Here is a 12,089-nt window from a genome sequence, read left to right on the forward strand (position 1 = left end):
TATCATGGAGCCTGGTATATTTTCTACACTTAAACGGTAACTTTGACAAAGTTTTCTATTGTTGAAGTATAAAAAAGGTCATTTTTTATGGTTATTTTGCTGGTGGAATCACTTCTTTTTTTTCTGCATCTGAACTTGTTATAGAATGAAAGGTGCCATTATGTTTTACCATTGTAATTCATGCCGAGATTGGGTTTATATCTGTTCTCCCTCTTTTGCAGGTATTTCCAAGCAGGTGGCAATCCTGAGCAGGTTATTGAAATGCTTTCCATTAACTACCAGGCTGTAGCTCAGATGGCCAACCTCATGGCTGAGTGGCTTATCCTTGCAGGTGAGGTGACTTGTTCATTATAATTATTTATGTATGCAATAGATCTTCAGTATTTTAACCATACTTATTTTATTTAATTTGCTTACTTATACTTATACCTCATCTGGGGTATTACCCGTCTAGGGTATTAGCTGCATGTTATTATGGGGTTAAAAATTGCTCAGTAGCATGCAGCTGATACGGCTGATACTTTAGGGTTTATATGGGATGCCCATATGGACCAGAGCCACACATCATTTTGTCTGTTGTAGTGGAAATCTCTATTCATAGAGAAATGATGATACTTTATTATAATGTGACTGTCCCTTCATCATGCTGTCCCCCCACTCTTGTTACTGTCATGTACCACTTCTCTGAATATTTATTTTCTTATTTTGCCAAACCCTGTGGTGGGGGAATGAATTGCCTCCAGTTGTTCTCACTTGAGTCATAAAAGGTGACAAAAACGGGACAGGGATAGGAGTAGACATCCTTCTCCCTGTAGCCCCAAAGGGGACATTCCTAAAAAAGCAAAGGCATAAGAGGGTCTGGGAGGAGCTTTCCAACCAGAACCCTAAGGTTTGGGTCTTTTAATGTGCGTGGATGTGGTACAGATGAGAGTAAAAGGGAAGAGATAGGCAGTATGTTTATGAGAAGAAAGATGGATGTGTTGGCATTGAGTGGTTGAAAAGGAGGGACGAATTTGAGTTTGGGAGTGTAGTTGGGAGGTTGTCAGGAGTGAAGAGAGGATGAGGGATAGAAGGGGTGCCCATAGTAGTAAGTAAAGAGATAGGTAAATGTGCAGTGGAGTGGAAGGAGGTTTCTTCAAGGTTAATATGGATGAAGGTGAAACTGAGAAGAGAGATGTGGGTTTTTGTAAGTTCATATGGGCTTGGTAGTGAGAAGAGTGTAGAGGAAAGGGAGGCTTTTTGGATAGACTTAAATGAGTCAATGTTGTGGTATTGGGAGACCTTAATGCTAGGGTAGGAAATGAACCAATAGACAGAGTGATTGGGAAGTGTGGAGTTCCAGGAAAAAATCATAGTGGAGAGTTGATGGTGGAGATGTGTTTAGAAAGAGAGTTGATGATAGCAAATACAGTATTTAGGAAGAAAGTCAAGCATAAGTACACATGGGAGAGGGTGGTGGATGGAAGGGTGGTAGATAGGGCATTAATGGAATATATAGTGGTAACCAGGAGAATAGTAGGAAGAGTTAAGGATGTACATGTTCTAAGAGGAGAGAGTGGGGGAATATCAGATTATTATTTGGTAGAAGGTAAGTTGAGAGTGGAGGAGAGGAAAAGGACAGAAAGTAGGGAGGTGCTTAAAGTAAACTGCTTACATGAGAAAGAAAAGGGAAATGAGTACAAGAAGAAACTGAGAGAGGACTGGGAGGGAGTGAAGGATAGAGTAGACCTAGGAATGGAGGAGGAATGCATTTGGTTCAAGGATGGTGTGTGGAACATGGAGGAAATAGAGGGAAGGGTAGTGAGTGGTAGGATGAGGAAGCAAAGAAGATTGTAGAAGAGAAGTGAGCATTCACAGATTGGTTACAAAATAGGATGAGAGCATATGAAAGGTACAAAGAAAAAAAAGAAGTAAAGCATAAACTGAAGGAGGCAAAGAGGAGAGCAGATGTGAAATTGGATAAGAGTATGGCAGAAAATTTTGAAAGTAATAAAAAGATGTTTTGGAAAGAAATTAAGAGAGGAAGAGGAGGCAAATCAAGTAGAGAAGAAAAGGTAAAAGGTGCAGATGGAGAGATGATAATGGAAGGAAGGCAGTGGGAGGAAGATGGGCAGAGTATTTTAGGGAGTTGCTAAATGTGAAGGAGGATAGGGAGGGAAAGGTAGTTGCAGTGGGAAGCACTAAGAAAATGACAGTGATGAGTGAAGAAAATGGAGGAGAAATAAGGAAAGATGAAGTGAAGGCAGTTGTTAAGATAATGAGAGTAGGTAAGGCACCTGGGTTTTGGATGGGTGTCATGAAGAATGTCTGAAAAAGGTAGGTACAGGGATAGTGGACTCACTGGTGAGGTTATTTAATGTTTGTTTAAGAGAGGGTAGAGTGCCAGAGGACTGGAGGAGTGCCTGTATAGTTCCACTTTGCAAGGGAATAGGGGACATTTGTGAGTATAGTACTTTTAAGGGATCAGCTTGTTAAGTGTAGTTGGGAAGGTTTATGGGATGGTTTTGATTGAGAAGATTAGTAGAGGAACAGAGGGAGTAATTGGTGAGGAACAGTGTGGGTTTAGGACAGGTAGGGGTTACATGGATCAGAATTTTGTGGTAAGACAGATATGTGAGAAAGCTATAGGAAAAGATAAGGATGTTTTTTTGGCCTTTATAGATTTGGAAAAGACTTATGACAGAGTAGACAGGAAGGTACTGGAGGTATTGTATATATATGGGATAGGAGGAAAGCTGTTAAGAGTAGTCAAGAGTTTTTACAAGAGTAGTAGAACCTGTGTTAGAATCAGAAGTGGAGAGAGTGTGTGATTTTGGGTAAAGGTGGGAGTTTACCAGGGATGTGTTATGTTGCCTTTGCTGTTCAATTTACACATGAATGGGGTAGTGTGGGAGGTAAACATGAGAGTAATGGGTTTGGGATTGGAAATGGTTAAAGAAAATGGAGAAAAGCGGGAGATAAGCCAGTTGTTGTTTGCTGACGACACTTCACTTGTAACAGGATTAGAGGAAGGATTGAGGAAGTTAGTGAGAGAGTTTGGGAAGGTGTGCAAAAGAAGGAAATTGAAGATAAATGTGGGTAAAAGTAAGGTGATGAGATGTACAAGTGGAGAAAGTGGCAGCAGACTGGAAGTGAGTATTAAGGGAGAGAGACTGGAGGAAGTGGATAGTTTTAGATACTTGGGTGCAAAATGTGGAGGGAAAGAGAGTGTGAAGGTGGAAGTAGAATGTAAATTGAGAGAAGCGAGTAAATGCCTTGGTTGATTAAAAAGTGTAATGAGAAATAGACATTTGGGAATCAATGCTAAGAGGAGGTTGTATGAAGGGGTGACTGAGTCAATAGCACAGTATTGTGCAGAAACATGGAACATAAGAGAGGAAGAGAGAAGGAGTTTGAATGTGTTTTAGATGAGGTGCCTGAGAAGTATAATAGGGGTTATGAGGCTGGATAGACTGAGAAACAAGGTGAGGAAGAGAACAGGGGTGGAAAGGGTGTTGGGAAATAGGATTGTTGAAAGAGTATTGGGATGGTTTGGACACATGGAAAGAATGAGTGAAGAAAGATTAGTAAAAGAGGTGTGGAAGGCAGGGATAGGAATGAACAAGAGGGGGCGACCAAGGATGAGATGGATGGATGGGATAAAAGGGGCTTTGGGAAAGAGCGGAATGTCTGTTGAGGAAGGAAAGAAGGGAGAAGACAGAAGATAGGGGTGAGTGGAAAATGGGTGTGTATGCATAAAATGGAGTGGTTGGGGGATGTGGGAGTATGTGTGAAAAATTATTTGACACAGCCGAAGGGATTTCTCCCCATCTCTTTTTTTGCATGAGGGGACAAAAAAAGCCTCCACCTCCATTTCCAACCCTGCTCTCCTCACCTCTTCAATCCTCACACTATCCAACCTTGTAATCTCTACTGTACTTCTCAGTAGGGGTTAAAAGCCTTGGTATATGTAAACTTTTATGAAACATAAATATCTAACTGATGTTTCTCTATTGGATCAGGTGCCAGTATCAATGAAGTTCAGGCGATGGTAGAGAACCACCTTAAACAGATGATTCTTAAAACTTTTGATCCCAAGAAAGCTGACACCATTTTCACAGAGGAGGGAGATGTAAGTAAACTTTATATTTATGTGAGTGTACATGCATACAACTTACATCACATATATTCATATACCATGTGCTACAACCCCTTGAGGCTACACCCATGAACTCCAACCACACAGCTTGCTAACAAAACATATACTGGCAATTCATCTTCATGTACATCACCCAGTCTGGTGTAAAATACAAAGTACAAACCAAAGTGGACACAAAATACTGAATGCAGCCTAAACAATAAACTCCAGCAGTGGCCTTTTCAACATGCGTAGCAATATTTCCTGGCATAACAGGATGTTCACCCTCCCTAAAAAAACAAACAGCATGAGAAGCCATAGAAGACATACTGTCAGACCACTTCCCTATAAAGATTGTGGTGATCCTGCAAGATGGATGTGAGAGAGAATTGTCTCACTGTTGTTCTTCAAGATGATACTTTGTAGCTCCAAGGGACCATGTGTGGAATTATGAAATATGAGAGTACGGAATGACAGTATTCATGAAAAGACAGGTATAAATGGAATTGGGAGAGATTGGAACAGACCAACCTAAGGTGTAAAGTCAGGGTAGGTGAGGAGCACATGAGGAAGAGAGACAAAGATATTACAGATATATGGGATAAGAAGAAAGCTGTTAAGAGCAGTCAAAAGTTTTTAGAAGAGTAGTGGAGCCTGTGTTAGAATTAGAAATGGAGAGAGTGAGTAGTTTGAGGTGAAGGTGGAACTTTGCAAGGGATGTCTTATGTTGCCTTGGCTATTCAATTTATACATGGATGGGGTAGTGCAAGAGGTAAATGCAAAGGTAATGGGCTGGGGATTGGAGATGATTAAAGAAAATGGAGAAAAATGAGAAATAAGCCAGTTGTTGTTAGCTGATGACACTGCACTTGTGGACTGGCTGGTGAGGTTATTTAATGTTTAAGAAAGGTTGGAGGACTGGAGGAATACCTATATAGTTCCACTTTACAAGGGAAAAAGGGACAAGTGTGAGTGTAGTAGTTTCAGAGGGATCATCTTATTAAGTGTAGCTGGGAAGGCTTATGGAGGATTTTGATTGAGAGGATTAGGAGAGGAAGAGAGGCAGTAATTGGTGAGGAACAGTGCGGGTTTAGGAAAGGTAGGGGATGCGTGGATTATATTTTTGTGGTAAGACAGATATATGAGAAAGCTGTAGGAAAAGATAAAGATGGTTTTTGGGCTTTTATGGATCTGGAAAAGACTTATGACAGGGTAGACAGGAGGGCACTGTGGTAGGTATTGCAGATATATGGGATAGGAGGAAAGCTGTTAAGAGCAATCAAGAGTTTTTATGAGAGTAGTAGAGCCTATTTTAGGATTAGAAATGGAGAGAGTGAGTGGTTTGAGGTAAAGGTGGGACTTCGTCAGGGATGTGTTATGTCGCCCTGTCTGTTCAATTTATACATGAATGGGGTGAGGCAAGAGGTAAATGGAAGGGTAGTGGGTCAGGGATTGGAGGTGGTTAAAGAAAATGGAGAAAAGTGGGAAATAAGCCAGTTGTTGTTTGCTGATGACACTGTGCTTGTAGCAGGATTAGAGGAGGGATTGAGGAAGTTAGTGACAGAATTTAGGAAGGTGTGCAAACGAAGGAAATTGAAGATAAATGTGGGTAAAAGTAAGGTGATGAGATGTACAAGTGTAGGTTGTGTTACTTTACATTGGAATTGGTGGTGAAGGAAACTCAGGCAGAGTTCTTGGCTTTAATTTTCCTGGTTCAATTCTAACTACAAAATACTTGGCAAGCCCTCAGGAAAACACGAAGGGTTGCCAGAGATATATATATAACAGGGAAAAAATACTTTTTTTTTTCCAGAGCTTTTTAAGATTTCACCAAAGCCATTTTTTTAATTACCAGAGCCATTTTTGATACTTCCAGAGCCATGTTTTTGCAGGTTCGATTTCCTTCAAACTATTGGAAGGCTAACTCATTACTCATGTGCATGAAAAATATATATATATATATTTTTTAACAAATCAGCCTTTAATTTTGGGGGGAGGGGGATGGGTGGGGGAAGAATAAGATACATGCAAATTTATAGGTTATTATTATAATGTATTGATACAAACATTTCAAATAAGTTAATGGATACCAATATGATGCAAATTACTGAGTTTCCTTGTTAAGTTGTTTAAGATCCACTTGCAGAGTTTTGTAGAATAAAATTAGTAGTTTCTGACTTTCTGCTGTTCTGCATCTTGCCGCGGGAGCAATTTTTTTTTAAGATCCACTTGCAGAGTTTTGTAGAATAAAATTAGTAGTTTCTGACTTTCTGCTGTTCTGCATCTTGCCGCGGGAGTGATTTTTTTTGTGGGGGATCGCTCCCGCTATTGGATTTGCAAGAGCGACATTGGAACTTTCCTGAGCGAAATCGCACATCGCTCCCATGTATTTTTTTTGCTGATATATAATTGCCATATAGTAAGGATTTACAAGGTTTCATTGTGCCGGTTGATAAAAGTGCAGGTTTGATCTGAGACACAGCTGTGGTTATTGTTCAAGGTAGAGCTCTTGACCTGAGATGCCGAGAATCTTTTGTTATCAAAGTGCGTTATCAAGAAAGGTCCATTAGGTTGGTCACAGAACAATGGGAGTCCCTTGGGAGATGGTAGTTGTCATTGAAACCACATCTTGTAGCATATGATACCTGTGTGCTTGTGCATACTAGTATTGAAGTGTTGCATATGTTGAATACATAGATGTTAACATGGCTCACTTTGCTATCTATCACTGACCCCAGTGATATTGGTGCTACGTAGAAGAAAACAAAACACAAGGCAAGCCAGGCCTGATTGCAGGACCTGGGCATGAAGACATATTTGCAAAAGTGTGTAAGAATGGTGGTAAATGTAAAATATTCATGAAAATAAGGAAATAGGCTTAATGGTATGAACAATAGCATGAACATGCGGAAAGTAGATATTATTTCCATTCACCTAGGGCAAGAATATACATACATATACCAAAGGCTTTTTCCCCCCTTACACAGGAGGTAGCCAAAAAGAAAGGCATAGGAACTACTCCCACCCATTCCATCCCCTACACACTCCTCTACCCTCTTCCCTCCCTCTTATCCTGGCACCTTCTGGATGACGGGTCATCCCTGCATCTTGTCCACTGCCTTGGGTGGGGGGGGTTGCTGATTTAATGAAGCAGCCTTGTTGTAGATGTACTGTGTCTTGCAACACTGCTTCTGACCCAAGGCAGTGGGCAAGATGCAGGGACGGTCCATCACCCTGGAGGTGCCAAGATAAGATGGAGGGAAGGAGGTGGATGGGAGTGAAGTATGTTGGGGATGGAATTGGTGGGAGTGGTTTTTGTGCCTTTGTTTTTTGGTTACCTCCCTTGTAAGGAGGAAAAGCCTTTGGTGTATATATATGTGTGTATGTATATCTGAACTTCAAGATTTTTTTTTCACTGAGGAATTTCTGATTTCAATTATTGTTGTTTCTCCCCCACAGGCCCCTTCATGGTTGACAGAATTGATAGAACATGGAACTTGGAGATCAGTGGTCTATCAATTAGCTGAGGAATTTCCTGACTGCCTAATGTTAAATTTTACAATCAAGGTCAGTATTTTTTCTTTTCTCTTCATATCTATTATGCCATATTGGCACTTTAAAATGCTCAGACCAGTAATGGGTACTTATAAGTGGTGGTCCTTACAAACTGGACATCGAAAAGATTCATCTTCCCGCCATCCTTTATCAAAACCATAGAACACCTATTTTATAGAGGTACAGGGCTGATACTTAATCCCCAGACTAGGCCCATGATTTGTACTAACTTTAAGTGTATTTCCTCCACATTTTCATATAAGGAGAATTGACAGCTAGTGACTGCTCACATCCTACATTAATACAACATTGACAACAGTCCAAAGTTACCTCCCAGAGAGGTCTATGTGAGAGACCAAGGACCATTGCCAGCCATTGTGGGGGTGTGAATTTTCAGTCAGTGAAACTTGAGGCAACAGTTATTATGGTGCTGTGCAAGTTAACCTGATGAGTAAGTCACAAACTCAAGATATTTTGTATAAAATTCTGGTGTAGGCCTATAGTTTCCATGTCAGTCCACAAATCTTATGTGTCAGGCAAGTTCTCAGAATTAGCTTGATGATATTATTAAATAAGTTAAGTTCACAAAATATGAGTTTTAGTGAAATATATTGTCAATAGATCAGATGTGGAGATTAAGTAATTGTACATACATATGTATACCAAAGGCTTTTCCCCCCTTACAAGGGAGGTAGCCAAAAAACAAAGGCTTAAATCCACTCACCCATTCCATCCCTACATACTCCACTCCCGTTCACCTCCCTCCCTCTTAACTTGCCTCCTCCTGGATGATGGGTCATACCTGCATCTCGCCCATTGCCTTGGGTCAGAAGCATTGTCACAGAGCACAGCACATTCACAGCAAGGCCGTTTCATCTAATCACTGACCCCCCTTCGTCGTCCCCTCATGCAGAAATAGAGAAGACAGGGAGAAATCCCTTCAGGCTACGTCAAATTAATTTTCACACATACACCCTCAACCCCCATCCCCCACCCACTCCCTGTCATGCATCACAGCATCATCCATCACAACTATTCTTCATTCATCCCATCTGTCTACTCCCTTCCTCAACAGACATTTCCCTCTTTCCCAATACCCCTTTTACCCCCATCCATCCATCTCATCCTTGATCACCCCCTCATGTTCACAACTTCCACCTCTGCTTTCCATACCTCTTTTACTAATCTTTCTTCATTCATTCTTTCCATGTGTCCAAACCATCCCAATACTCTTTCATCTACCCTATCTCCCAACTCCCTTTCCACCCCTGTTCTCCTCCTCACCTCCTCATTTCTCACTGTATCCAGCCTAGTAACCCCTATCATACTTCTCAGGCAGCATATTCTAGTTTAGGTCTTATTAGTGCAACCACTGTTTTCTTTACCGTTTCTTCATCCTTGTAGTTGAAGGCCACTTTCATTGATCTTAATAAGTTAAAAGTCTCTCCAATGTCAATAAATTAGTTGGAGAGACTTTTAACCACTTCACTCTGGGCCAAAATCTCGCGGGCAGCATTAGCTGCCAGACGTACGATGTTGCGTCATAATACTCCCATCAGAAAAAATAGTCACCGCTTATATCGATCGTTCTCTCTTTCACCCGTGAATTTTGATAACCATAGAAAATGTGATGAAGCCAGTTTAGAGAGTATGTCAGTTATGCAGGGACAACTACAATAAATATAATCAAGACGCTGATATGGCAGCCTTGCGTATCCACTTGCTCCCCATGCCGCCTACGTAGGCGGCACCATATGGAAGGGGTTAACTTACTAAGATCAATGAAAGTGGCCTTCGACTACATGGATGAAGAAATGGTAAAGAAAATAGTGGTTGCACTAATAAGACCTAAACTAGAATATGCTGCAATACTATGGGCACCTAAAAAAAACACACACACACACACACACACACACACACACACACACACACACACACACACACACACACACACACACACACACACACACACACACACACACACACACACACACACACACACACACACACACACACACAAAATTAGAAAGAATTCAAAGAGCAGTGACAAAAATGGCACCTACACTATCAAATTTGACATATGAACAAAGATTGGAGAAATTACATCTATCAACACTGGAACAAAGAAGAGAAAGTGATGATTTGTTGACCATTTACAGAATTATGAAAGGGATAGAAATTCTTGATAGAGACAAGTTATTAAAATGGGACAGAAGAGAAATAAGAGAACACGAGAAGAAGCTAAAGAAGGACAGTTACAGAAGAGATTTGAAAATGAATAGCTTCCCATATAGAGTGATTGATGTCTGGAACAAACTAAAGGGAGAAACAGTGACTGCCAAAACTATACAAGATTTTAAGAATAAACTGGATGCGGAGAGATACGAAATCAGGTCACTACAAACATAGCTCTTGTCCTGTAAAATATAACTAGGTACATACATTCAAACTCCTCCACTCTTCCTCTCTTATGCTCCATGTTTTTGCCCCATTAAGTGCTGTTGGCACAATCATTCCTTCATACAATCTCCTCTTAGCATCCATTCTCAAATGTCTATTTCTCATTGCACTTTTTAATCCCCCAAGGCATTTACTTGCTTCTCTCTCAATCAACGTTCTCCCTTCGCCTTCATTCCTCCCTTTCCCTCCACATTTGCACCCAAGTATTTAAAACTATCCACTTCCTCCAATCTCTCTCCCTTTATACTCACTTCCAGGCTGCTACCACTTTCTCCCCTTGTACATCTCGTCACCTTACTTTTAGCCATATTTATCTTCAACTTCCTTCTTTTGCACACCTTCCCAAACTCTCACTAACTTCCTCAATCCCTCCTCTGATTCTGTCACAAGTGCATTGTCATCAGCAAACAGCAACTGGCTTGTCCCCCACTTTTCTCCATTTTCTTTAACCATTTCCAATCACTGACCCATTACCCTTGTGTTTACCTCTTGCTCCACCCCATCCATGGAAAAATGCTGATATCATACCAAGAAATAATGGAGGAAACAAGGAAGACTCAACAAATTACAGACTGGTTTCCCTTACAAGCACGTTAGCCAAAGTTTGTGAAAGAGTTATGAAAAATGGGTGGATAAAACATCTGGAGGAGAACAGTATACTAAATCTGAGACAATTCAGTTTTAGACAGGGAAGACAAATTTGATCTGTTTTTACTCAAGACTAATAGATATAATACAGGAAAGGGATTGATTGGCTGATTGTGTTTTCCTAGACCAACCAAAAGCTTTTGACAAAGCCCCACACAAAAAACTATTAAGAAAATTGGAAACCATAGGATGGAGGATTTCTTGCATGGAAGAAAAATGAGAGTAGTGCTCAGAGATAAGAGTTCTACTTAGGAAGAAGTGATCAGTGGAATTCCACAAGGATCAGTATTGGCTCCAATAATGTTTGCTATTTATGTGAATGACATGAATGAGAGTGTAGAACATGAGCTTTTTTGCAGATGACACAAAACTATTGAAGAAAGTGAATACTGAAACAGATTGTGATTCACTGCAGAGAGATCTGAACAGGGTTTGGGAATGGAGTCAGAAGTGGGAAGTGGACTTCAGCATTAAGAAATGTAGCATAATGAAATTTGAAAAAAGTAAAAAAAAAAGTATGTTAAGACAACATAAAGTTGGTGGAAAGGAAGTAAAGAAAGTGGGATCTGAAAAAGACCTAGGAGTAATCATCACAAAGGACATGTCCCCAGATAAACAAAATTATGAGAGAAACCTACAACTTGCTAAGATCAGTAAAAGTGAGTTTTACTAACTTGGATGAAGAAATGGTAAAGAAAATACTAGTCACACTGATAAGGCCAAAATTGGAGCATGCAGTGACACTATGGTCACCCAGTACTAAAAAGCATATAAGGAAAATTGAGATAATCCAAAGAGCAACTACAAAGATGGCCCCAACACTATCAAAACTGTCATATGAAGAGATTGTCAAAACTAGAATTACCGACTCTGGAACAAAGGAGAGAAAGAAGTGTTGTTGACCATCTAAAGAATTATGAGAGGTATAAAAATCCTAGATAGGGAAGACCTACTAAGTTTGGATAAAAGAAACACAAGAGGACATAGAAGGAAGCTCAAAAAAGGACAGTTACAGAAGAGACCTGAAAAAACAGCTTTCCCCACAGAGTGGTGGATGTATGGAACATACTAGACAAAACAGTAGTGTGTGTAAAAACCATACACAAATTTGAGAGCAAATTAGACATGGCAAGATACAGAGATGGAACACCACGAGTATAGTTCCCCTTCCTGTAAGATGCAATTAGGTAAATGCATTCAAACTCCTCTCTTCCTCTCTTATGTTCCATTTTTTTGCCACATACTGATTTAATGTAGATTGGAGTAGTTACAAGGCAAGCCCCTATGTATTCACAACTTATTTCGATTT

General features: G+C 40.3%; 1 protein-coding gene across 1 annotated transcript in view; it reads left to right on the forward strand.

Annotated features, from left to right (window-relative positions):
* TH1 (negative elongation factor complex member TH1) overlaps positions 1-12,089 on the forward strand; it is a 32,003-nt gene that overhangs the window by 4,829 nt on the left and 15,085 nt on the right. The window contains exons 3-6 of the mRNA XM_076202166.1: positions 1-36; positions 222-331; positions 4,002-4,111; positions 7,577-7,684. The exon at positions 1-36 is cut by the window's left edge and continues 65 nt beyond it. Of these exons, the coding sequence (XP_076058281.1) occupies positions 1-36; positions 222-331; positions 4,002-4,111; positions 7,577-7,684 (364 nt within the window). The remainder of the gene's footprint in view (positions 37-221; positions 332-4,001; positions 4,112-7,576; positions 7,685-12,089) is intronic.

Source organism: Oratosquilla oratoria, chromosome 18 (assembly GCF_046742065.1).
Source record: "Oratosquilla oratoria isolate Oo_2021 chromosome 18, ASM4674206v1, whole genome shotgun sequence".
NCBI classification, from domain to species: Eukaryota; Metazoa; Arthropoda; class Malacostraca; order Stomatopoda; family Squillidae; genus Oratosquilla; species Oratosquilla oratoria.